Source organism: Equus quagga, chromosome 5, assembly GCF_021613505.1.
Source record: "Equus quagga isolate Etosha38 chromosome 5, UCLA_HA_Equagga_1.0, whole genome shotgun sequence".
In the NCBI taxonomy this organism is placed as follows: Eukaryota; Metazoa; Chordata; class Mammalia; order Perissodactyla; family Equidae; genus Equus; species Equus quagga.
Genome location: NC_060271.1, coordinates 48,107,806 through 48,133,624, shown reverse-complemented (window position 1 = coordinate 48,133,624; position 25,819 = coordinate 48,107,806). Strand labels below are relative to the sequence as shown.

The 25,819-nt window shown below is 46.8% G+C and overlaps 1 protein-coding gene across 2 annotated transcripts in view; it reads right to left on the bottom strand.

Moving 5' to 3' along the window:
- Window positions 1-1,291: 1,291 nt before the first annotated feature.
- GNB1 (G protein subunit beta 1) overlaps window positions 1,292-25,819 on the bottom strand; it is a 61,138-nt gene continuing 36,610 nt past the window's right edge. For both annotated transcript variants that reach the window (XM_046663568.1, XM_046663567.1), the window contains exons 4-12: window positions 21,052-21,090; window positions 18,796-18,902; window positions 14,105-14,168; window positions 12,972-13,134; window positions 8,027-8,093; window positions 5,944-6,145; window positions 4,928-5,144; window positions 3,256-3,371; window positions 1,292-2,999 (exon numbers count right to left, since the gene is read on the bottom strand). In XM_046663568.1, coding sequence (XP_046519524.1) covers window positions 3,265-3,371; window positions 4,928-5,144; window positions 5,944-6,145; window positions 8,027-8,093; window positions 12,972-13,134; window positions 14,105-14,168; window positions 18,796-18,902; window positions 21,052-21,090 — 966 coding nt within the window. In that variant the 3' untranslated portion in view covers window positions 1,292-2,999; window positions 3,256-3,264. The remainder of the gene's footprint in view (window positions 3,000-3,255; window positions 3,372-4,927; window positions 5,145-5,943; window positions 6,146-8,026; window positions 8,094-12,971; window positions 13,135-14,104; window positions 14,169-18,795; window positions 18,903-21,051; window positions 21,091-25,819) is intronic.

The following is a 25,819-nucleotide window of genomic DNA, read 5'->3' as shown; positions in this document are numbered from 1 at the left end:
CGGCTGCTCTCAAATGCCCCTGCTGGCACCTGTGCTCAGTGACTGCTTTGCTGAGAAAGTGGGACAGCAGCCTCGAGGCTAGCAGAGGGGCTGTGCTGTGCAGCTGCGACGTCAGGGTGCAGGAGACATGCTGGTGCCAGGCTGGGGCACTGGACACGGGTTCCTGAGGGGAACAAGTGGCCATCTGCAGGCCAGCCAGCCTTTGGTGAGGCTCCATTTGACCTCGTATCCACCTGTGCCACCTGAGGGTGGGCCACTACTGGCAGTTGTGCCCCTGCTTCTCGACCCCAGGAGACCCTCCTTCTGGAGGACTCAGGCTGCTTGCCCAGGGAGCACCTCAGATGCTCTCTGGCATTTTCTAAGACAGTTGGCAGCATTAAAACTTGCAAAGAACAAATTTATTTCAGGAGAAGTGGGGGAGGAGGTTGAAGCCAGGTGAACACTGTTCAGGCTGCCAGTCACCCAAGAGACAGCGTCCCTGTTCCCGGCAGAAACGCACAGGAGACCTGGCGTGGTGCCGCTGAGGCCCTCCCCAGACGAAGTCCGGAGGCCCCTGCTGCCTGTACTTCCAGACAGTGGGAGATGGAGCCGGGCAGGATGCTGCCCACCGAGAGCCATCTTCACTTACTTATGAAAAGTACCAGCGTGTGACCCGGGAAGATTGCCAAGTTACCTTTTATAACCTCGCAGAACCTATAAAATAAAGATGGTGCGTCCTTTGGCAGAGAAGGCAGGGAAGGGACGCCGGGAGGGGGAGCGAGCGGCCTCCTCAGTAATACTCGTGTGCTATGCTTGGTTCTCACGCTTTGGTGGCAGATGCTCATGTTTTCTTACAAGATGCAGTTCTTTTATTCAGACTATGATGAAAACCACTCAGTCAGCAGGAAAGCATGTCTCTGGAGTAATGTCCTCAGATCTCTTAAGGAGAGAAGAGGAGGGAAGGGCCGCCAGGTGGGGTGCAGGTGAGAAGAGCAGGATAGCGGCCTCAGGAGACCCACATCACCTGGGGAAGCGGCCTGAGAGTGGATGGGACAGGGTGGTCTGGGTGGTGACGGTGGCCAGGGCTGCAGGACCCTGCTGCTGTGCAGAGCCTGTCTGAGGTCCACTGCTCCTCTGATGGATTCTGTGATGGGGACAAGGATGGGCAGAAACGTGGGCAGCTGAGGGCTGGTGAGGCACTGGCCACCCAACCACGTGGGTGAGACCTCACTGAGGAGGGGGTAGCCAGGGGAAGGCGGCCACCTCCATAAACTGAAACACACCAGCAAAAAAGCAGCCACACCAAAGTCCCTCATGTCAAACTGCTTTATTACATCTTAAATAACAGCACAGTTTAATATAGTATCTATCTTGCATCCAGCTTCCTTGCAGTACACCGACCTTAAAATTAAATACAAAAGGTGAGGGGGCAGGGTGCAGAGAGCTCTACAGAGGCGGCGATGGAAAGACAAGGAAGGGGCTTCGCTTGACTCAACTCTGCCAGACCCAGGCCTCCGCATGTCACAGCACAGCTTTGTACAGGATGTTGCAGAGGAACAGGATGGAGAGAAGCCTACTGCTGCTCTGGGACAGTGCTCGGGGTGCAGGGGAGGCCCACACACTGCTGTCTAAACGCTGCTGCTGAACAGCAGACTCGAGACAAACCAGGAGTCTGCGAGCTAGAAAACGATCTGCCTCAGATGCAAAGGCGTGCCCCACAGAGAGACAGGCCGCAAGAGATGCATAAAGAGGGGCCGGGGTCTCCAGTCCCTGCTCCCCGCCACCCCCGCCAACAGCAATCGTTTGGAACAGGACTTGTTTTTTAGAGAAATAAAGAAAACAGTGACTATCCTGTCACTCAAGCGTGTGGAGCTGCGTACTGTGCTGCTTCCGACGCGTGTGCACAGAGAAGTGGACAGAGCCGCGATGGTTACAACTTCAAAGAGGTTATTTCTTAAAAGAAAAAGAACATCTAAGGACTGAGTCCTATATGCACTTTTGAGCATTTCTACAGCATGCGATTCTAAGAGTAAACCCACCCAATATGGCAAACGATCAAATTTTTTAAAATTTAACTTAGAAAGTTTGAGATCATTATTTTCAAAACATTGATTTGTACATTGTTTCATACACAAATAATTGACTGACTATCCAAGCACAGGACGGGCACCTCTCTTGAAAATAGAGGTTTCTTGATGTTTGGGGGTGGGGCACGGGGTAGTGTTAGGCTATTATTATAAACTTCCCTCCAACTTCACAAGGAAACCCAAGGTGAGATTAAAAACTGAACTGAGAAGGTGGAGGATGGGTTGGGGAAGAAAAAGGTCCTGATTGGAGTTTACTGTTCATCACGCATTCAAGACAACAGCGCGTGCTCGGCTGTGTCACTTCTTAGCATCGTTCTTTCTACGCCATGTTTGTGCGCAACAACTGTGTGACACTGGACAAAAAATAAAAACCAGGGACTAAATTTACATCATTAACAATTTCAGAGAGCCTGCACTAGACTCTCTTTCTCTGTTTCACTAGTGAACATAAAGGAATATATTTTAAAAAGGAAATATAAATGTTTTCAAAACCCTGTTACAACACGACCTGAAATTTAGAACCAATGACAAGGGAAAGTCCTCAACTTGTTGCATGAACCTCACGAAACAGGATCGCTGACCTAAAACTCAAATAGACTAGCGAAAGGCCTGTCTGTCTCACAATTACACTCCAGTTTACCTTCTGGTTAACATTTTTATTATAATAGTATCTCCTTTTATATTCATTCAAGACAAAAAAGAAAACAAAGACAATGGTCCCGGAAGGAATGCATGTCTGTTGAGTTTACAGCACAGATTCTTCTCTTAATGGGAGTTGTGCTCTTGGTTTCAGCATAAGTGAAGGAGAAAGATCTTGCCCTTTGAAGTTCTGGGGGGAGGTGCAGGGCGCCCACGTTAGTAGGGGATTGGAAATGCTATCACTGTAACGCTTCAAGGTTGGAATGGTCTTCCAGTCACCGTGGCATCCACCTGCTGTTTTAAAGAATTTAAAGAAATGTAAAAAGAAACAGAACATCTAAATTCAGATCTATAATCAGTGTTACTGCTCTTTCCACGGCTCCATCTGTGTTTGCAGCTGAGGGGCACATTACTTCAGGCTGATGTAAATGCTTACCTTACCACAATTCCAAGTTAACTCACATCCAAATTAATCTAGAAACCATGACTTGCAAGTTCACTTGTGCTCTGAGAAGCACGTGGAGGTATATGTGGCGAAGGGCATTACTACCTGTCAGCTCTAGTTCCAGATCTTGAGGAAGCTGTCCCAGGACCCCGTTGCCACGGCCATCCCGTCATCAGTCACCCCCAGGCAGCTGACACGGTTGTCATGCCCAGCCAAGACACCTGGGAGCAAATGACAGCACAGTCACTCCGGGTCCCAGAGATGTCCCCCAAGCAGTGACGCTGTACAGGGCTGGTGGCAGGTCCACTCACTGAGGCAGACCCAGAAGCCCCGAGGTCAAGCCCCCGCAGTGCCTCAGCATCAAGAAAGGACCCAGGAGGGAGAGGAAGTTTGGACAGAGGGGAACTGAACAGAAGCACATCGCCACTCTCGTCCAAGGCGAGTAGAAGTCAAAGCACTCCTGTCTCAACACAGCGAGGACAGACCTACAGCTGTGGGGCGGCAGGGGGAGTGTTCAAAGAACCAGAAATATACGGGAGAACCTGGTAACCAGCCTGTCAAAGACAGCATGATAACAAGGCAGGCAGAAACACATGACAAATAACCCAGGCCTTCTTGCACCAACTCCTGAGCATGCATGATGGTAAGCAGCTTAAATAAAAATGGAACAAAAATCATGACAAAAAAACCAAAACCACATCAGTCCCAGGGCAGTTACAACATGAGAGTGTAAGGCTGTGGGCTGTTCTTCATTACTGTGACCCCTAGGGCCTAGGGCAGGGCACAGAACACAGAGAGCTGGTGACGGACGCCGAGAGGGAGGGCCACCGGGGCTTCACACAGTGACCCCACACACTGAGATGGGCCTCCTATTGATGGTCGGCTGTCCGGCTTGGATTATCACCAGCCAGAACATTCCAGTCCTCCCAGTGGACCCTGAGGCTAATTTCAGAGAGCCCTGGTCCACCTCCTGCATTCAGCAGTGTTACAGCTGAGGAAGGGACCAGCTCCAGCTGGAGGAAGCAGTGCTCTCTGCCAACAGCCTTGGCTGGCTTCCACAGTCCTCAGCGGCACCATGACAGGGGACTGTGAGGGCAGAGGCAGTGGGAGCTGGAGGGTATGAAAGAGGGAGCAGGGGAGAACAAGGGGGAGTTCAACCCAGAGGCAGGAAGGAGAGCCATCCAAAAGCAGGGAGTCACGGGAAAACCCCAGACCCAGTCTCTTTCCCTTCTCTTCTCCCTCCCTCCCAAGCACTGAGATAGGCAGAGATGAAAGACTCTAAAAGTGTCAATTCCGCTCAGTTGCCCTCAATGGCCATTTCAACACAGGAAGTTCTCATCTTTTGTACAACTTGTGTTTTAAGACACTTGACAACAACACACCCGCCTCTGATGTGTGAATTTCACTTTATACATTACTGGGGCATGCCTGCCGGAATGCGTGCTCCACACTTAGATGGCAGAGCTCCAAGATGTACAATGGGAGGAGAGAGAAAGCAAGGCAGGGGCCTTGAAGACTGGGCACTCGCCCCTTTCCTGCCCACATGCACCTCACGAGTGTGTGTGGGAAGAGGTTCTGGTGCCTGGACACCACCAGCCTGTCACGTTCCTCTGCTGGGCCACACCATGGGGCTGGCAGGTGTACTCGGCTGCAGCACACGTTTCCTGCCAGTCCAACTGATCCAAACCTAAACCTTTCAGCTTAAGTGAGCCATGTCCATCCTGAGAGAGATTACCTGAGCATACAGGAGACGCAGAAAGGCCCCATGGTCACCTACCAGCCCTGTCGGCTTTGAGCGCGTCCCAGACGTTGCAGTTGAAGTCGTCGTACCCTGCGAGGAGGAGGCGCCCGCTCTTGGAGAAGGACACGGAGGTTATCCCACATATGATGTTGTCATGGGAATAAGTCATGAGCTCCTGATCCGCACGAAGGTCAAACAGCCTGCAGGTAGCGTCATCTGAGCCAGTGGCAAATGCGTTGCCATTTGGAAAGAACTAGAAAGAAAGCGAATCAAGACAGTGTGCAAATGCACAAAAAGAAATACTGGAAATACGGACTGCCCAACAGCAGTCACAGGAGAAAAAAATCAGCAAGGGCTGGGCTCAGGCAGAAACAGGGAGACCGCACCAAAGGGACGGGGGTCTGGGGCCTAGGACACGCTCGTCTTCCCCATGGCAAATTGCATTCTATCATTCACTTCCACGAGGAACAGTCAGGGTCCTCCCCGGGAGGCTGGCGCTTCTCTGCAGGCTGCCAGCAGCCAGGCCTCACGGAGGAAGGCAGAGAAGGAACCCCAAACAGACACGTCCCTCGCCTTCTCCGACGAGGCTGGCCCCTCCAAGCAGGGCAACATGCAGAAGTGAAGGCTCCTGCATTCTGCATGCCCTGACTGGTGGGCAAGGCTCCTGCTCCAGGTTCAGCCCCAGCCCTGCAGAGCCTATCCTGACGAGGTTACTGCCCTGTCTGTCCCCCAACTAGAGGGAAGCCCTGTGATTCCCATCACTGGCTCACCCCGGGACCAGGAGCAGGGCCCAGCACAGACACAGCACCAACCTTTGTAAGACAAACGGTCAGTACAGAAGTAGCTGGCTTTGCAAGGACAGATCACATCACATCACACCTTAGTTTTCTATGGGGAGGTTTTTGTAAATTAGGTCATATTCACATAGAAAAGGGAGAGCAACTAATTCTGAAAACATTTTAAAACTTGATGTATTCTACGGTTTACAAGAAGTAATCTAACTTGCTAGCACCTGGTGAAGGACCCCAACCACATCTTAACCCCCAACTTACACAGATGGCATTGATGTCAGACTCGTGGCCGGTGAAAGTTTGCCGGCACATCCCTTCTCGCACATCCCAGAGTTTGGCTGAAGCATCACAAGCACCAGAAACAAACAGTCTGGCATCAGGAGCGAGAGAAAGGCTCATAACATCCCCGGTGTGTCCAGTGAACGTGGTCGTCTGCTGGCCGGTCTCGATGTCCCACAGAGCACTGGAGCAGAGCACACGACAAGCACAGTCACCTCACTTTCTCAGACGGCCAGTCAGGTGACAAACGGTCTTTCAAACCACCCAGGACCACAGTAAACATCTGTGCTTTTGCTTAAGACAAATCTGAATTTTGTAATGCAATTTTGTTTGGAAGGGAAACGAGGCAAACCAACAAACCCAATGCGGATGAGGACGTGGCCAGACGCTGGGTGATTCATCTCCACAGTTCAAACGCCAGCAGGGAGGGGCCAGGTCTCTTTGCAGCAGGGACACTGGAGGCTGTGCCACACACGTGAGCTCCGTGTGCACTCGCAGGGGCAGGAGGAAGCTCCTGGCTAGCGCCCCAAACGGGGCACAGCATGTTCTATCTGCGGCTGCCAGCGGTGTGCCTTCTGGGGTCCCACAGGTTGGGATGCAGAGATAACCCCAGGTAAAAAACAGCTCAGGGCAATGCTGAGGCCCCCTGGCCCTTTCTTGGAGCCACAAACAGAGTGGCTTGGTGCTCCCAGCGGCAGAGTGGAGCTCGGTGCCCCTCGGCTGTGAGCTGTGTGGCTACTTAAAGGGTAGAAGAGAGGAGGCAATGACAGCACCATCAGCCGAGCAAGGACGGCTCTGGAGGGGACAAACCCACGTGTTCGTGTTGTTTCTATGCTTCAACCCATAGAAAGCACCACCCCCGAAAGCTGCTGGTTTCATTTTGGCCTCACAGAAAATCGGGCTCAGCCTGGCAACACAAGTCCAATCAGACTGTTTCAACATAAACTGCACAGGGCGTTTCCTTGCTAGGGCCTGAGGGCCTACAGAAAGGAAGCAAGACATTTCCAGGAGTCTGAAAAAAATTATTCATAAATGAAAAAGCTTTAAAAATATCTTCTAATAAAGAAATTCCTCACAAAATTAACAGCCAAGATTATAAATCTTTTGTGAACCCATGAAATTTATACAAAAAGGACACCTTGTAAAATAGGACGAGTTGGATAAGAACATCAGAACCAGAGGAGGACATCCCCTTGCCATGACTGGGCGTCTGTGCAGCTGCCCAGCCAGCCAGCCAGCTCCTAGCTGCATAAGGCCTCTAAAGATCAGGAAAACCCAGGAGGACGGTTTAAGTCTAAAATGACTCTTATTGGGGCGCCGGCCGCGTGGCCGAGGGGTTAAGCTCGCATGTTCCGCTTCGGCAGCCCAGGGTTTCGCTGGTTCAGATCCTGGGCGCAGACATGGCATCGCTCATCAGGCCATGCTGAGGCAGCGTCCCACATGACACAACTAGAAGGACTCACAACTAAAAGTATGCAACTATGTACTGGGGGGCTTTGCGGAGAAAAAGGAAAAAAAAAATCTTTAAAATGACTCTTATGAAATAACTAGCTGATCTCTTAAATTATATGCTATGGTGCCCAAATGAAAACATTCTAGAGTGTAAGTGGGCTTCTACGTATAAGTAAGGTGAAAACTCTGAAAATTAAGAAGTTTGATACAATCCACTTGAAATTGTGGCACCTGCTGTTTTCAGCCAGGCTCTCCATCCACAGTGAGACGGTGCTCTCCTAAGAAGGGGACAAAAGCACGCTCCACCACAAGGGTGCAAGCGGCACCCCAACAGGGGAACACGCAGGGACAAAAGCAAAGCAGGCACTTGCCCCCACTGTGGTTTCAAGATCTATGAATCAGTTCTTAGTTGTTCAAAATTAAACTCTGAGCTTCAAAATCTACAAAAAGTATAAGGAACTCACTCATCACTCACTGCCACTTGTGTTCGAAGTCTCGTGGCCACTGCAAATTAAAATGTCCTCATGAACGTTCAGAATCTTATTTCCTACGTGTCTAGAGCTACAGGTGTGAGGAGAGCAGGAAGAGAAGGGTGCAGAGCTCATGTACTCACCAGGTGGTGTCTCCAGAGCTGGTGACGATCTGATTGTCATCCAGGAAGCGGCAGCAGGACAGGTAACCTGGAAAACAGACCTAGACGATGACCCCACTCTGCAAGCCCCCGATTCTACGGTCTTGTAAATTGAAAAACGTGTTGGCAGAACAAAGATACCTGCAAGTTCCACGTCTAGCTTCAAACAAAGGTCTTGTCAGCTACCCCGCCCCCTGCCTCGTGTGCAGTGAAGAATGAACAAATCCCCACAGTCACCATGCTCTGCTGGGTGAGAGCCACAGCGTGGCCCACAGGCCAGGAGGAGCTGACACCATGATAAAGATGTGGCAGCGAGCACAGCGCCCATGGGCTGACAGGCACTGTGAGCGGGGCCTGGTAGCAGTGAGCGGGAAGCGCGCACAACCTCCTCTGCTCCTCTGGTCACCATGTCGAGGCCGGGGGTCCCTCCCAATCCTCCTCATTCGCTCACTTCACAAGAACTGACCCGGTGCCCGGAGTGCCTGGGACACGTCCATGAACAAAGGGGCACTTCTTAGCCTTCCTGGAGCTCACACTTTGGTGGGGAGAGAGAATGAAAATAAAGAGCCCACAAGAAGGTGTGTATGTGTTAGGGAAGGACCAGGGAGCAAGCGATCTGCAGAGGCCCCTGAGCCCCAGGAAGGCACAGCCAGAGCCGGGATCGGGTGCCAAGCAGGGGCGTGGAGGTGTCTTCCGTGAGACGGTAGCTGCGGTAAACAAGCCGGGGTGGAAGCAGCAGTGTGCCGCTGGCTGCAGTCTGTCGGACACAGGGTGGGTGCTGATGGGCTCCTCCCTGGGGTGTTGCATCTGTGGAGGGGCGGGGCCGGAGACCTCAGGTGAAGACAGCCCTCCCAGTGGTGTGTGTGTTCATGAAGTATTTTTAAAAAAGCAGAGGGGCCAGCCTGGTGGCATGGTGGTGAAGTTCACGCACTCCACCTCAGGAACCCAGGGTTCACAGGCTCAGATGCTGGGCGTGGACCTAGCAACGCTCATCAAGCCACGCTGTGGCAGCGTCCCACATGAAGCAGAGGGGGACTGGCACAGAGGTTAGCTCAGCGACAATATTCCTCACACACACACAAAAAGCAAACAAATTCTAGAACTGAAAACAGAAAATCTGACATAAACAGTTTAGTGGAGGTGAGAAGTCACATGAACCTGAGGACAGGTGTGAAACGACCAAATCTGAAGACGTGGGAGACTGAAAGGAACGGAGCTGAAGGAACCTAAGGGATGGTAGGAACGCGCACTCGCTGGAGTGCAAGAGGAGAGGGGACTATAGGACAGGAAGTGCACCTGAAGACATGGCCTAAAATCCCCCAATTTAGTTAAAGACATGGCACATCACAGTCACACTGCTAAAACACAAAGAAAAATCTTCAAAGTGCTAAAAGAAGACAAACGCCAACCCAGAATCATCAAAAATATTCTTCAAGCATGAAGGAAAACAGGGGTCGGCCCTGTGGCCGGGTGGTTAAGTTCGCTTGCCCCACTTTGGTGGCCCAGGGTTTCGCTGGTTCAGATCCTGGGCGCAGACAGGGCACCGCTCCTTAGGCCACGCTGAGGCAGCGTCCCACATGACACAACTGGAAGGACCCACAACTAAAAATATACAACTATGTACCAGGGGGATTTGGGGAGAAAAAGGAAGAATAAAATCTTTAAAAATAAAAAAAAGAATGAAGGAAAACAGGCATTCCCAGACACGTGAACATGGAGAGGAGACGCTGCTGGCAGACCCGCACTGACTGTCAGAGCAGCCGCTGGCAGACCCGCACTGACTGTCAGAGCCGCCGCAGTGCGCCTCTCAGGCTGAAGGCCCAGAAGGAACTCGTGTTCAGGAAGGAGGGAAGGCCCCAGAAGCGGAAAACACCTGAGTGAATGTAAAAGACTATTCACATTTCTTCAAACGGCTCAGGATGTTGAAAGGACAACTGGAACACTGCACTGTGGGGTTCACACCACATGGAGCCGCCAGGCCTGCGGAGATGTCAGAGAACAAGGAGGCGGCACACAGGCCTTTGGCTGCGAGGTTCCTACATTTCACAGGATTAACTCCGAGTAGACTGTAAAAACTTGAGTGTGCACTGTAATCCCTAGATAAATCACTGAAAAATAATGCAAAGAGGTAACCAAAAGAGCCAACAAACTAAAATAGAATTCTAAAAAAGGATCAAGCAGCCCAGGGCCGGCCCCGTGGCACAGTGATTAAGTTTGGCATGCTCCGCTTCAGTGGCCTGGACTCAGTTGCTGGGCATGGACCTATACCGCTTATTGGTGGCCATGCTGTGGCAGCAACCCACATACAAAAGAGAGGAAGACTGGCAGAGACATTAGCTCAGGGTGAATCTTCCTCACCAAAAAAGAAAAAAAAAAAAAAAAAAATCAAGCAGGGGCCAGCCCAGTGATGCAGCAGTTAAGTTCGCACGTTCCGCTTCTGTGGCCCAGGGTCCGCCGATTCAGATCCCAGGTGTGGATGTGGCACTGCTCATCAAGCCATGCTGTGGCAGACATCCCACGTATAAATTAGAGGAAGATGGGCACAGATGTTAGCTCAGGGCCAGTCTTCCTCAGCAAAAAGAGGAGGATTGGCAGCAGATGTTAGCTCAGGGCTGATCTTCCTCCAAAAAAAAAAAAAAAAAAAAATCAGGCAGCCCCAAAAAAGGGAGGAAAGGAGAATGATGGTAAAGCACCAGAGCTCAGTCAAATTGTATCAGCACCACACAGAACAGAAATGAACTCAACACCATGGAAAAGGAAGAAACCTTTAGGATAGATGAAAAGCAAGGCCCAACCACAGTTGTGTGTCACTTAACAACGGGGCCGTGTTCTGAGAAATGTGTTGTTAGGTGACGCCGTCACTGTGCAGACAGCAGAGTGCACTGACGCAAGTCTGGACGGCACAGCCTATAGCACACCTAGGCTGGATGGCAGTGATCTTGTGGGACCAACGTTGTCGTTAACCTAAGTGTTACGTGGTGCGTGACTGGATGTGCTGCCTGTAAGGGACTCTATGAAGATACAGTTAAATCGAAAGAAAAGGGATTGGAAAACATATACTATGCAAACAACAGGCATACGAAGGCTGGAGTGACTATTATTAACGTGAGATAAAGTAAGTAGACTTTATGACAAAGAAAAATCCGAGAGAGAGACAGACGTTTCATCATGGTAAGAGAGTCAGTTCATCAGGAAGATGTGACAGTCTTAAATGCGATATACTTCTACTAACAGAGCTTGAGGAAGCAATAATTACAGAATTAAAGAATCAGAGGAAGCAAAAGTTCACAGAACTAAAGGGAGAAATAGATAAATCCATAATCAGAGATTTTAACATCCTTCTCTCAGCAATTCATAGAAATGAAGATACAGAAGATGTGAACAGCATCAAAGTCTTCCACTGATTAACACAATGAGAACACTGCCCAACAACTGCAGGAAAAACTTGCTTTCCAAGTGCACATGGTGTGGTCAACATGACAGACCATTTGCTACATTAAAACAAGTCTCAATAAATTTAAAATTAAAATGGTACAGAATTTGTTCTCTGAACATAATGGCATTTAGTTAAAAATCAATAATAAGAAATTATCTAAAAAAACTTCAGATGCTTGAAAATTAAATAACATACTTTTTTTTTTTTGAGGAAGATTAGCCCTGAGCTACCATCTGCTGACAATCTTCCTCTTTTTGCTGAGGAAGACTGGCCCTGAGTTAACATCCATGCCCATCACCTTCCTCTACTTTATATGTGGGACGCCTGCCACGGTATGGCCTGACAAGTGGTGCACAGGTCTGTACCCGGGATCTGGACCAACGAACCCTGGGCCACTGAAGCAGAGCGTATGAACTTAACTGCTGTGCCACCAGGCAGGCCCTAAACAACATACTTCTAAATAACCCATGAATCAAACAAGTAATCAAAAGGGTCTTAAAAATACTTCACGTTGAATCCTACTGCAGTGAAAGCCATGCCTAGAGGAAAATGTATAGCTTTACGTGCTCATATTTGAGAAGGAAGAAAGGTCTAGGTTCCACTGTAAGAAGCTAGAAAATTAAGAAGGAAGCAGCCCCAAAGCAAGCAGAAGGCAGGTGAGGAATCAGTGAAATACAGGGAACACGTCTGTAAAAGGACAAGGGACAGACTCTTAACTGGCCAAAATTAATTTAACAGACTGCTTGACTGGAATCGAAAGCATATGCCTTACTCCATTAATTACGATGATTCCTTTGGCTGCATGTGAAGTAGGTGAGCCTAGCGGGGTATAATTTTGAGAGCTTAGAACACAGCCACAGAAGTAAAATATTAGGACGAGACCGTCTTTTTCAGAAACACCACGCCTTTCGTTATGAAGAATAACTGTCACAGGTAAATTAAACCTGGTAAAATCATAAGCTGCCTAGCACTTAAAGCTGGTCCTGTTCGAAAGAACTTAAACAGCCTAGGACTCTAATCTGTTTCCTTTGCGACAAGAGTGCTAGTTGGCATAGGTACGTGGGGACGATCGGTAAGGAGGTATGTGGGTAAGTACATATATGTGCACATATATGCAGACCTGTGTACGTCCACATATGTTTAGATGAGGAAATCTTTGTGGAAAGGTGCTCAAGATGGAAGATGGTTTAGAGGAGACAAGAGATTGAACTGTGTTATGTTAATATTCAAAAAAAAGGTGGCTGCTACTAAGGGAGTTAGCTAAGTACCCGAGATCCTGGAAAATGGGACATGACAGTGACTTAAGTCCAAAGGTTCCTTACTAGTAAAAGCACATCATGGCCTGTCTTGATTTCATGTTCAGAATATTTCTGGCCATTGTTGCAACCAATCTCATTAAATAATTGTTGACAAGAGGTAAATGTCCAAAGCATGTACCACACGTCAGGTGAACAGTGTATGTCACTTTAGGTTACTGATGAGAATGTGTACCTGTATGTCCGGCCAGTTCACGGCTCACACGTACATTCCCTTCACGAGTTTTCAGATTGTAAATGGAGCAGATGTTATCCAGGCCACCGCAGGCCACATAGTTCCCAGAAGGGGCGTATGCACAGGTCATGACCCACGAGGAGCGCAGAGGGATGGCATGGACCTAAATGACAGAACACAGATGATGCAAACACGCTCAAGTTCAAAACATGAACTCCTGACATTATGGTTCTATTTCTAGTCTTCAACTTTGTTGCACAGGACATGATAAAATAATAGCCAAAATTATTTTAAGAATAATTTCTATGTGTGGCCAGTCAGAAAAAGTATAATTTAATTAGAAATCCAGTGCTGCACACCAATTTAACCTCCAGGTTTATCAGAGTCTTCACTTCCAGTTAGGCAGGCACTTAAGTAGTAGTCGTATGGCTTCTGATTAAAATTACGTATTAAAAAGAAGACAACTGACTGACCTGTCAAAATGGCCATAAATTCATTTACAAAACAAAATGTTTTTACTGAAGTTAGCAAACTAGACATTATTGTAACTAACCCCAGCGCACACCTCCCCATGCTTTGGATAGATTTGTGATAAGTACTGTAGTCTTTTATAGACATTTACTATTGTGCAGTAAAATACAACTAAATTTGATCTTTTACACGTTTGACCAATGATAATACTTTTTCATTCAATATGATACAACCTTGGATCAAAGTTTTAAAACAGTTTCATTTATTCTTCAACATATAATGCCTTTCAGATTATCTTTTCTAAAAACTAATGACTAAATGAAAAGCTGTACTTCTGTATTTTTAAATAAAACATGAAACTTCCCAGACTGAGCTAAAACTGAAATCCAGGTCTCCCAGAAACGTTAAGGAGGCATCTCCCTCCCACCTGCTCTGTAAAGAAATCACAGACTCCAGCAGATGGGCCTGGTCCCGCAGTGGAGACGAGTTAATATGCCAGTCACATGACGTGGCTTCTATCTGACCTATGTGACTTTACGCTAAACACAAAACTCACTGTGACCCCCTTCCTCTCCTGGGTCACACATTTCACATAAGTGAACCCGAGTTTAAAAACCCGCCTTTTCCCAGGTGGTTTTTCGGGGGGATTTTGCAGTCCCTACCTTGTTTGTGGTGTAGCTATCCCAGATGATAAGTTTACCATCCTGTGAAGCACTAACTAGAAGCCTGGAGGAAAAAGACAAAAGCAAACCCATCAGCACCGCAGAGACCAGCCAAAGGCAGCCGATGAGAACGACACCACAGTGACACCAACATGTGCTCCAACACTGCATTTGACTGAGATGAAGCACAGTTTTAAAAAGTTCTCATTGTGAGTCCAACTTTGAAAGCGTGAAAGAAAATATTCCCACAGATAATAGAGTTCAGAGTCAAGAGCACTTGGCTTCAAATGCAGACTAGATCACCAAAGCCACTGCCTTGGTCAGCTAAGACAGGCTGACTTCCTCTAACTGCTTCTGGTTAGTTTCTGTTCATTAGAAATCAAATTTGAGACATACAGATCTTTCAAGAACCAAAGGTGGTAGAACATATTTAGTATACAATTTTCTGTTCCATTCTGACATATAGAAAGCCTAGATATAAAGGATAATAAACTTTCAGATATTCCAAATTCATGAGACATTTCTCACCCAAAAAGCCCCATGAAAATTTCCCAGACTGAGCTAAAATTGGAATCCAGGTCTCCTAGAAACGTTAAGGAGGCACTTACCTCCCACCTGCTTTGCAAAGAAATGACAGACTACAGCAGATGTGCCTGGTCCAGCAGAGGAGACTAGTAACTGTTATGAATTTTTTTCATGACTCTTTTCTTGCCCTGGGCAACTGCACTAAGTTTGGGATCTGTGGGTTGAAAAGGTGCTCTCACTGTAGAATTAAGACAGGATACTGCAAAAGAAAAGCATAACTAACGGGCAAAGGAAATTCAAGTAAGAGTAAATTCTGGGAACCACAGCTACTCACGAGATAGCCTAAAGAACTCTGTCCTACATAGAATATGAGGTTCTCAAGGAACGGCAAGAAGGCTCCACTCACAATTCTAGGCAGAGATGCATGGGTATGGTAAAAATAATGATAGAAAGATTTTTTTACTTTTAAAGATTTTCTTAAAACACACAGGTTTTAACCATTTCAGCCACAAGCATATTTGGCTTCTTGAACTGATCAAAACCTGAAGGCAAAACTCATTCAAGTCGCTCTGATAACTTTGACACTTTTCATCAAACTTTATGTTCCGATGCACAGAGCACAAACTTCCTTTACCAGGAGTTAACAGTGAGTATGGAAAGGAATAAAACGTCTTCAGCGCTGCGTCACAAAATTTATCACAGAACTAAACCAAAGGCAGGACCAAATCCTATTATTTTTCACATATAATTTCTTAAAGCAAATTCCTGTATCAAGGTTCAGTTATAAACACATTAGGCATTTAAAAATATTCGGAATAAGGTCCGCTCTGCTCTCTTTCTGTCTGGCCCTTCTAAGCACAGGCTTTGAATGGAATCAGAGCCAATGTAAAGAAGCTCATCCTCCAGAAGGGTCGGGTCACCTTCAGAAAGGCCTCCTGGTCAGAGAGCTTAATATTTGCTGACTCGCCCAGGGGTTAGAGAAATGTTAAGCTGCCACTGATCCTCCAGAAGGTGAGAGAAGACACACCTCTTAACACCAGACAGGACAACGGTCGGAGAGTCAGGCCAGTTTGCCTCGTGGAGCTTTCAGCCACTCATGAATCAGTTACCATAAGGCCCCACCCACCCCAAACACAGAGGCAAGAGCCAGGAAGGAAGCCAAGGGCTCCAGACGCTGAAAACAGGGGTCAGACAGTGGGCCAGAACCAAACCCGCCCACCCTTCACCTCCCGGGCAGAGGGAGGGCTCTTGAGCCTAGCTGGTCAGTCCTGTTTCGCTGTCACTTATAAGAAGACTTCAGCAGGCTTTAGAAAGGGGAGAAAAAGCTTAACATTAATTCCAGTGACTGAAAGAGACTCTCAAATGTTATAAAAGGTAGAATGTAACCTCTGTTTATGAAGGCAGGAAATATGAAGATGACTCAAGTAAAAAGTATACCCTGGGGCTGGCCACATGGCGCAGCGGTTAAGTTCGCACACTCCACTTTGGCGGCCCAGGTTCACAGGTTCGGATCCCAGGTGCAGACCTACACCACTCGTCAGCCATGCTGTGGTGGTGTCCCACATACAAAACAGAGGAAGATTGGCACAGATGTCAGCTCAGGGCTAACCTTCCTCAGAAAGAAAAAAAAAAGTACATCCAAAATTTTTAAGAACTATTTTGGACTTTAAAGAGGCAAAAATTTACCTATCCAGAAAACACAACTATCTAGAAAAAATAATCTCTGAAAAGCTCTGGAGAGCAGGGATCCTTTTGTTTTTGATGGTCAAACAGAGCCCCCATCTAAGGGCATTATGAAGTGAAACTGTCCGGTCTAAACAGCAGCCACAGAGCACAGGCCCACACACCCATCACCCTGCCCAGGAAAGGGCACAAGACAGCACACCCCGCTGGCCCCCACGGGCTCTCCCACGCCACCCCTCCCACAGAGCAGCCACGACCCCAGGCTTGGGGTGGCTCATTCACGCCCCTGTTCCTCTTCCTTCCCACCCTGGGGCTGTCCAAGCACAATTCGTGTTTCAACCAACGGGACAGAAAGCCTCACATGTGGTGATCAGGAAGCCTGCACGACCCAGTACCCGCCCGCCTTCCCTCCACATCCTGACCCCTCGCCTCGCCTCCACTGCTCTGGCCACGTACCTGCCTTAGTTCTCTGAACGCAGCAGCTGTCTGTAGCTCTCAGTCACCCGTCAGGGCACAAGTGGTGTGTCACCTCTGCAGGAAGCCTTCTAGACTCCTCAACCGAGAGCCTGGCCACTGCAAGACAGCACACTGCCTAGGGAGCCAAGAGAGCTACTGGGCTCCAGAGTACTGGGCTCTGGGTACTGAGTTCCCAAGAACCGGGCTCCTGAGTACAGACTTCCTGAGTACCAGGCTCCTGAGCACAGAGTTCCTGAGTACTGGGCTCTGAGTAGCAGGCTCCTAAGTACTAGGCTCCTGAGGACCAGGTCCAAGTACAGCCCAGCTCAAGTACTGTCTATCAGATGTCCTATCTAGTCAGGACACTGATGTTCCCACAGATGGAGGAACAGCCCCAGAGGAAACAGACTGTTTGGTTATCATCTATTTTGATGATAAATTCTAAGGTGAACAGATTAGTAAGGGTATTTTTATTTCTTTCTTATTCCTTTATTCTTTCTGAATGCTCCCATCATTAAAATGCTCTAAGTTAGCTCTCATTTGCATTGTAATTGTATGAGATACTGTACAGAACAAACTAAAGATAGAATCTTTTGTTCCACAGCTATTTCACTCTAAAGCAGACAATTTCATGAACAAAGACAAAACTAAGCAGAAAATTCCTCTCTGACAAACACAAAAAAAATACTACTCAAAGAAAGGCACTTGAAGAATCATATGTTAAGTATTTGAAAGAACATGTTATAGGTACGAAGTCATACAGCATTTTTTTTTGGGGGGTGAGGAAGATTGGCCCTGAGCTAACATCTGTGCCCATCTTCCTCTACTTCATATGTAGGACGTCTGCCACAGCATGGCTTGACAAGCAGGGCTGGGTCTGTACCCAGGATCTGAAGTGGCAAACCCCGGGCCACCGCAGCAAAGCATATGAACTTAACTACTGTGCCACCGGGTGGCCCTGCCCATCCTTCTCTTTTTTTGCTTGAGGAAGATTAGCCCTCAGCTAACATCTGTGCCCATCTTCCTCTATATATGTGGCACAGCATAGCTGACAAGTGGTGTAGGTCCACACCCAAGATCTGAACTCAGGCAAACCCGGGCTGCTGAAGAGGAACCCTCCACACCACTACGCCAGGGGGCTGGTCCCCACACAGCATTTTATTTAATTATTTGGGTGGAAAAGGTAGAAGAGAAACCTTCCGGTAGCGCCTAAAAGAAAAAGAGAAGAGAGTTGAATAGATTTCCTTTCAGCGATGCTACAGGTTTAGGGAAATGGGGTGGAGAAAGGGGAGGGGAAGCAAGGACCCGGAGCATGACAGAGATTAGACACCTGGCAGAAAAAGAAGTCCCAATAAGGGGCAGAATTTAAAGTGGAAATGACAAGCCCATGAAGGGAATTTTCTCGTTGGGATGGTAGATAAGAGGAAGGTGGGGCAAAAAGGCCAGCGGAGAGACCGGTGACAGCAGCTACGATGCACATTCTCAGGTGTCTGCCAGGGGCTCCAAGAAGAAAACCAGCAGCAAACCTGTGCACAGCCCTTGGGACACACATGTCAGTATTCTAAGGCTCAACACACTCAACCCTCCCAGGACCGCATGAGGCAGATTTTATCATCCCTGAGCCAGGGCACTGAGACCACGAGAGGGTACTGGCCAAGATGCCACAAGGAACAGCCTGGAAAGAGGAGGAGCCACAGCACAGAGAGGTTAGGTAACTTCCCCAAGGTCACACAGGCACTGCATAATGGAGTTGGGAAAACAAGGTTGGGGGGAAAGGAAAGATCAGAACTAACACAGACATGACTAGGACGGTGAAGAAATGACAGTGTACGACCTGCCTAGGTAAGCAGAAAAATGGACAGGGAATGTGCACCTGTGAATGCTATACTGGCCTGCCCAGATATCTGACACAACTTCCTGATTTTTTTTTTACAAATCACAGCAAACGAGCTCAGATTATTTTCCCCTAGAAAAGCAACAATCCTTGAACATACCCAGCACTACGTTTTGCTCATGCCCCCACACACCTGGAATCCGTGCCCCAGTGCATGGCATAAATCTTGGCCAAGTGTCCCCTCAGCGTTCTCCTGGTGCGCATCTGGATTCTTCCCACAGGGTCGATGTTGTTTGTGATCTTAAAGATAAGAGTTACTGCAAATTAACATTCTGCGATGACACATCTCCCGAGGCCTTCTCTCCCTCCCTCCTATCCCCTGGACAACACCGGCACCCGTCAGGGCCCTGCTGCTCACCCGCTGGGCCACCCCATTCCTGCCCATCCCCCAACTAGCTCTCCACTGTGACTTCTCCATTTGGCCGTGGCATCTGCCTTCCTTTCGCGACGCTCACTCCGTCCACTGCTCTGCCTGGTCTTCAGGACCACTGTGCTCCCCTTGCTCTGCCCAATGTGCACACAGGCCCAGTGCTGGCCCACAGGCGCCTAACTCCTCCCCTGCTCTCTCCTCCATCTCACCAACTGCTCACCAGGCCCAGCTCCTCCCACCTCTCAGTCCTGACAGCGCTGTCAGCCTCCATCACAACCTCATGCACGCCCCCATGCTGACAGCGCTGCTCACCGTGACCCGGCTGTGCACTGACGCGGACAACAGTTAGAATCTACTCTGTGCTACTGTTGCTTACGGCACAAAAAGGTATATGCAAATCTGCTGATCCACGCCAACATATAAAAAACCTGACATTAATGATTTGGGGCTGAAAAATGGAGTAAGAGTCTCACAATAATGGGTTTTTAAAAAAGTATAGTCCAAAGAATGTCTGAGAATTCAAACTCAGGTAATTCTATAGAATCACGAACATAATTTTTCTTTCACATTTCTGTTCAAGTCTTTCGACAAAAATATTTGTTTTCTTAATGAGGTACAATTCACAATTTAAAGTATACACAATTCATAATGTTGTGCAACCATCATCTCTACTGAGTTCCACAACATTTTCATCCCCCAAGAGGAAATCCCGTGTCCATTAAGCAGTCACTCCTCACTTCCCCTCCCCAACTCCTGGCAACCACTAATCTATTCTTTGTCTCTACAGATTTGCCTATTCTGGACATTTCATATAAACGGAATCATACAATATGTGACCTTTCACATCTGGCTTCTTACATTTAGCAGAATGTTTTCAAGGTTCATCCACATTGCTACACATGTCAGTAATGCATTCCTTTTTATGCCTGAGCAATATTCCATTGTACAGATACACCACAATTTGTTTATCTACTCATCCACTCATGGAGATTTTGGTTATTTCCACCTTTTTTTTTAAGAGATTACAAAGACAACTTGAATTTCTTTTTTTTTTGCTGGGAAAGATTTGCTCTGAGCTAACATCTGCTGCCAACCTTCCTCTTTTTCCTCCCCAAAGCCCCAGTGCACAGCTGTATCTTTTTTAGTTCGAAGTCCTTCTAGTTCTTCTATGTGAGCTGCCGCCACAGCACGGCTGCTGACAGACGAGGGCTGTGGTTCCACACCCGGGAACGGAACCTGGGCTGCCGAAGCAGAGTGGGCTAAACTTTAACCCCCAGTCATCAGGGCTGGCTCTGTCTCCAACCTTTTGGTTACTGTGAATAGTGCTAAAAACATGCATGTCCATGTACTTGCTTCAGCACCAGTTTTCAATTCTTTTGGGTGTGTGTCTAGGAGTGGAATTGCTGGGTCATAATCTATGTTTAACTTTTTGAGTATCCACCAAATTGGACTTTAAAAATCAAAGTTCTGGGGCCAGCTGGGTGGCATACTGGTTAAGTTTTTGGGTTCCACTTTGGCGGTCCCAGGTTCACAGGTTTGGATCCCGGGCATGGACCTACACACCGCTCATCAAACCAGGCTGTGGCAGCATCCCATATACAAAATAGAGGAAGACTGGCACAGATGTTAGCTCAGGGACAATCTTCCTCACCAAAAAAAAAAAAAAGAAAGAAAGAAAAGAAAAGAAACAAGAAATCAGAGTTCTGAAGCAAATTTTGTTAAAGAGAGGAGCTACAAAATACCTTATTTTAAGACTGTAATAATATTTTGCAACTCTGACCTCTGTAATAGTAAGTAATTATTTAAGCCTTGAGAGATACTTATTTTTCATGTAAAAAAACCACTACTTCCTATGCCTAGCATGAGAACGACTTCTGAATGAAAATGCGTCAAGCAGTGATTTTACATCCTCACTGTGAGTACAGAGAATCAGCTCAGTTCCCTCCAGAGGTTCCAGGTATAGGCAACACCACGCACCAACCTCTACCAACCGGCGGCTCTGTGTGAACTGGCTCTTACCTGAGAAAGAGTTGCATCTGCACACGCTTTCCTGGCATCCTAGGAAATAACAACGGTAAAGGGCACATTAGTCATGTTTCAGATACACTGAACCCTCAGTCCCCACACCAAAGCCTCAGGAAGCCTCTATGAACTCTTAGAAGTCTGCAAAAGCAGAATGTAAAAGGATGGAGTGCTCTCCCTCTAACACCCGGTAGCCCAGGGCCATTTTCACGCTAGCTGGGCAATACTTCAGTCTGCGATCACACTCTAATAACACAAAGAACTAATAACAGAGAGCTAATAACCCTCAAATATGTTCAAGGCCTGCAGCTCATCTCATCTAACCAGTACAAGCCCCCATGACCCAGAAACGTGGCCCATACTGCAAGGACCACACTGGAAGCTAGGGCGGCACCACAGAACCCCACAGCCGTGTACAGCCTCCTCTCCTGCCTGCTGAGGCTCCCACACATTCCACAGACCAACACACACGTCTCCCTCTGCCTTTCTAATGGCCCAGGAGTCGTGGGCCCAGCGAAAAAAGTCTAGAAGGCATTAGCTGTCCAGCCCAGAGAATTTTTCTTCTAGATCATGTTAGCCAAGGACTTCGTCTTCAAGCCACACACTCGCTGATGCTAAACTCAATGGAAAAGAGCAGAGGGTCTGGAGTTAAGACAACCAAATTCAGGAAGACTTTCCAGATGTTCTATCTTGTTATCTGTTTTCTTATCTAAAATACAACCTTGTGAAGCAGGTAAGAACTACAAAGGGATACACGGAAGCTAATGGAAATGTTTTCACTGTCTCTAAGTGATTAAAGTTACTAGAAAATAAATCTTGAAATCTCAAATTAGCATACATGTTTTTACAAATAGAAAGCCTTATGTTATGAAATGAGACGGTAGCTTTAAAAGGGTCAAAATTTGAGTCTGGGAATAATTTCACAGGACATGATGACAATTTCTAAGAAGAAAAATGGTTCTATCATGTAATCATCTGACCACCTGCTTTCAAAATGGCAACTGGCCACACGACGGCCTTTAGATGCAGCCAAGTGCTCACGCGGGCGGTGTCCCAGGAGAGCGCTCTCTAAGGGCAAACTACCTCACTGCGGGTAATTTTTATTTCATGAAACTGGTAGGAATATTTACCAACCAAGAACATGGAATTATATTTGAAGAGATTGTTATTATAAATGTACCAAAGATCTAGATTCCAAATTCAACTTTATCTTATTAGAAGTCATTGTGCTTAATTAATTACATAATTAAAACACAAAAAATTATGGAATCAAATATTTCTATGCCAGCACCTAAATCTGGTGTAAGGAGCAAGTGGAGGGGCAGATCCAGAGCGTCAAGGCTTTCATCAGCGTGTTCTACCTGCCATGCACTTAGCTTAATACGTATTTCTGAACACCATCCTTGCTGATGTTATACATGGCTTATAATTTTAAAAGAGAATAACAAGAATTTTTTAACGGAAAAAAATGAACTATGGGACTTTAGCAACTTCACCTTGGTTAGTGCCCGAAGACTAAATTAAATCTCCTAATGTACCATATAACAGACTGTAGGGAGACTATTGATAAACAGAGGGAAAGACCATTTTAGAAACCAAACACAGGGCCGGCCTGGTGGCGCAGCAGTTAAGTGCGCATGTTCTGCTTCGGCAGCTCGGGGTTCACAGGTTCAGATCCCGAGTGCAGACATGGCACCACGTCCCACATATAAAGCGGAGGAAGATGGGCACGGATATTAGCTCAGGGCCAGTCTTCCAAAAAGAGGAGGATTGGCAGCAGATGTTAGCTCAGGGCTAATCTTCCTAAAAAAAAAAAGAAAAGAAAAGAAACCAAACACAGACAACTTCAATTCAGTCTTCATTTCAGCAAACAAGTGCTTCTGGAGATGGGAGCAGCATTTCTCAGAACGAGCATCTTCAACTTCCAACAATCCAGGAATAAGTCTTCTAATGGAAACATCTCTTTAACTACTTAACAAAGACAGAAATCTTCAATCTCTCTTAGATCTATTTCAAATTTAACGGACTGGTGAAAATGTGCATAATGGGTATATTATTTAGTGCAAAGGCTTCTATACTGTCTATGATGAGAAATGTCACTGAAGGTAACAATTCACCTTTTTTGTCCCCTTAAACCAGAGGAATACATCCAAACCATTAATCGGGCAGTTCCTTAACCTGTCTGGATGTTTGTCAAACACAAAACAACACACAGCAAGCCTCCATCCTACTCAGTCCACAGAGAAAGCCCCCAGCTCTGCTCAGTCACTGGATGGCAACACTTGGGACGCTGCCACACCGTGAGTCTTGCTCACTCGCACGGGTTGGCACAGACGCTTTGTAAAAAATGTGCACCTGTACATTTCATGGAGTTTTTCTTAATCCATCAGGCAGCCTGTGTATTTTAGGACATGCCACGTTTCAATCAAACACCCTTTGAGAGTTAGTTGTTTCTTCACAAGTCCAATCAAAAGGCGGCTGAGACAGTCCTTTGAGGTCTTTCAGCTCACCAACCAATCTAAGAAAGCAAGCAGCCCCTCTCAGAAACCGCTGCCACTACTTGTGTGGCACTTATTGCGCCCCGCGTTCTGTAACAAGTATGGATTCCTTCGCCAACAGGGAAGAAAAGTGTTTTTCTCATTTTTTAAAGAAAGTCTTCCCTTCCCTTTGGTGTAACAGACTCAAACAGCCTTTGCCATCCCTGTATTGTGCAAAGAAATTAGCGCAGGACGCAGCTTCAGAGACAAAGCCCGTGCAGAGGCGTGCAGTTTGGCTGCTCTCCTCAAGGACAGCCCAACGTGGGAGCCGTGAGCCACATGAAAGGCAGCGAGTGCCAACAGAGGGGTGCTGTTTAACATAAAAGCCATGCTGAATTCTCAAAGTTTAGGACAAAAAAAGTGTAAAACAATAAAAATATTAATTATATGTTGAAATAATATTTTAGATGTACGGTTTTAGATACAGTTTGTTAAAAATGAACTCCACCTATTTCTTTTCACATTTTTAATTCCACATGTGGCTCACAGCACAGCCCTGTCCTTTAGGAGGACGGCCTAAGCTTTATATCGTCATTGGCTCTAAAAAAATGGGAAAAGATGCAACATCAACTTTCAGCCTTTATTTTTCTTCCTAATTTGGATGTCTTTCACCTATGCCATACAAACTTTATCTGCTATGAACAGATCTGAATCTACTGTTCATGAATAACAACTCATAAACAACAAAGAAGTTCTGACTTCTAAATTCTGGGGGGTAGACAGACATATTAAACAAGTCTGATCAGAGCAAACCATTAAAAACAGTAAGTCTGGGGGCTGGCCCAGTGGCATAGTGGTTAAGTTCACGTGCTCTGCTTTGGCAGCCTGGGGTTTGAATCCCAGGCATGGACCTACACACTGATCATCAAGCCATGCTATGGTGGCATCCTACATACAAAAAATAAAGGAAGATGAGCTAACACAGACGTTAGCTCAGCAACAATCTTCCTCAAGCAAAAGAGAGGAAGACTAGTAACAGATGTTAGCTCAGGGCCAGTCTTCCTCACCAAAAAACAAACAAACAAACAAACAAACACTAAGTCAGCCTTATTTTTATTGAGCTATATCAGATCTTTTAAATGTTAAGATTTGAAATTCTTACAGTAAAAAGATATTTTGTTTCCTTTTTGGCTGTAGATCTCAGATAATTTCATTATCTTTTCTCAAGTTCAAGAAGAAGTTGGCTAAAATGATGCTGATGCTTCTTTCTCCAATTACCAGTAGGATTTCTGAACAAGTAACTGGCCATTTAAAAGGAAATAATTAGGCTCTATCCTTATAGTGATCTCAAAAAAATAAATTGTTGTTTAGACATGGATGGAAAAATGATGCTCTGAAGGATGGCTCAAGCCTTGTAGCTAAAGCCAAAAAAGTCAGAGAGAAAGCTCCTTCATCACAGGGACAAAAACCCACCTAAATATGTTGAGAATACTGTTTTTCCTGATAAAGCCTCCTTTTTTTTTCCTCTGGCTCTTCATATTAACAGTCTCAGAACATTCATATCAACAGTCTGAGAACAGAAACATCTAACTCATATTAAATGTTTCTCTAGAAAATATTCATTAAAGGCACGGCCTCACAAAATCAGAGGAGAGCAGGACGCATTCCTTTTAGACCTGCTCCTCCTCCCTTTTACAAGCTCAGAGGCTCTGCAACGGAGCATTATACACCAGCGACAGATTGGAATTTAACGTTTTAGAACTCTGTGAATGTTATTTTTTGTACAGGGCAGAAGAATTATGCATGGTTGTTTTTATCTTCAATTAGATGTACCTGCTCTAATAGTCTATCTAATCAAAGGTTGTAGACTCCGGGGCTGGCCCAGTGGTGCAGTGGTTAGGTGCGCACATTCTGCTTTGGCAGCCCGGGGTTTGCCAGTTCGGATCCCAGTTGCGGACATGGCACTGCTTGGCACGCCATGCTATGGTAGGCATCCCACATATAAAGTAGAGGAAGATAGGCACAGATGTGAGCTCAGGGCCAGTCTTCCTCAGCAAAAAGAGGAGGATTGACAGCAGATGTTAGCTCAGGGCTAATCTTCCTCAAAAAAAAAAAAAAAAGTTGTAGACTCCAATAATCATCCCTAGGGAACATCTCTTCAAAATTTTTTTTTAAGAACAAATCAGGCACATCTAAAACACTTTATATTGTTGTTGCTAAGATTAATGTATGCATGTACGTACACACGTATGCAGGGAAGGAGTGGCCCTGAGCTGACATCTGTTGCC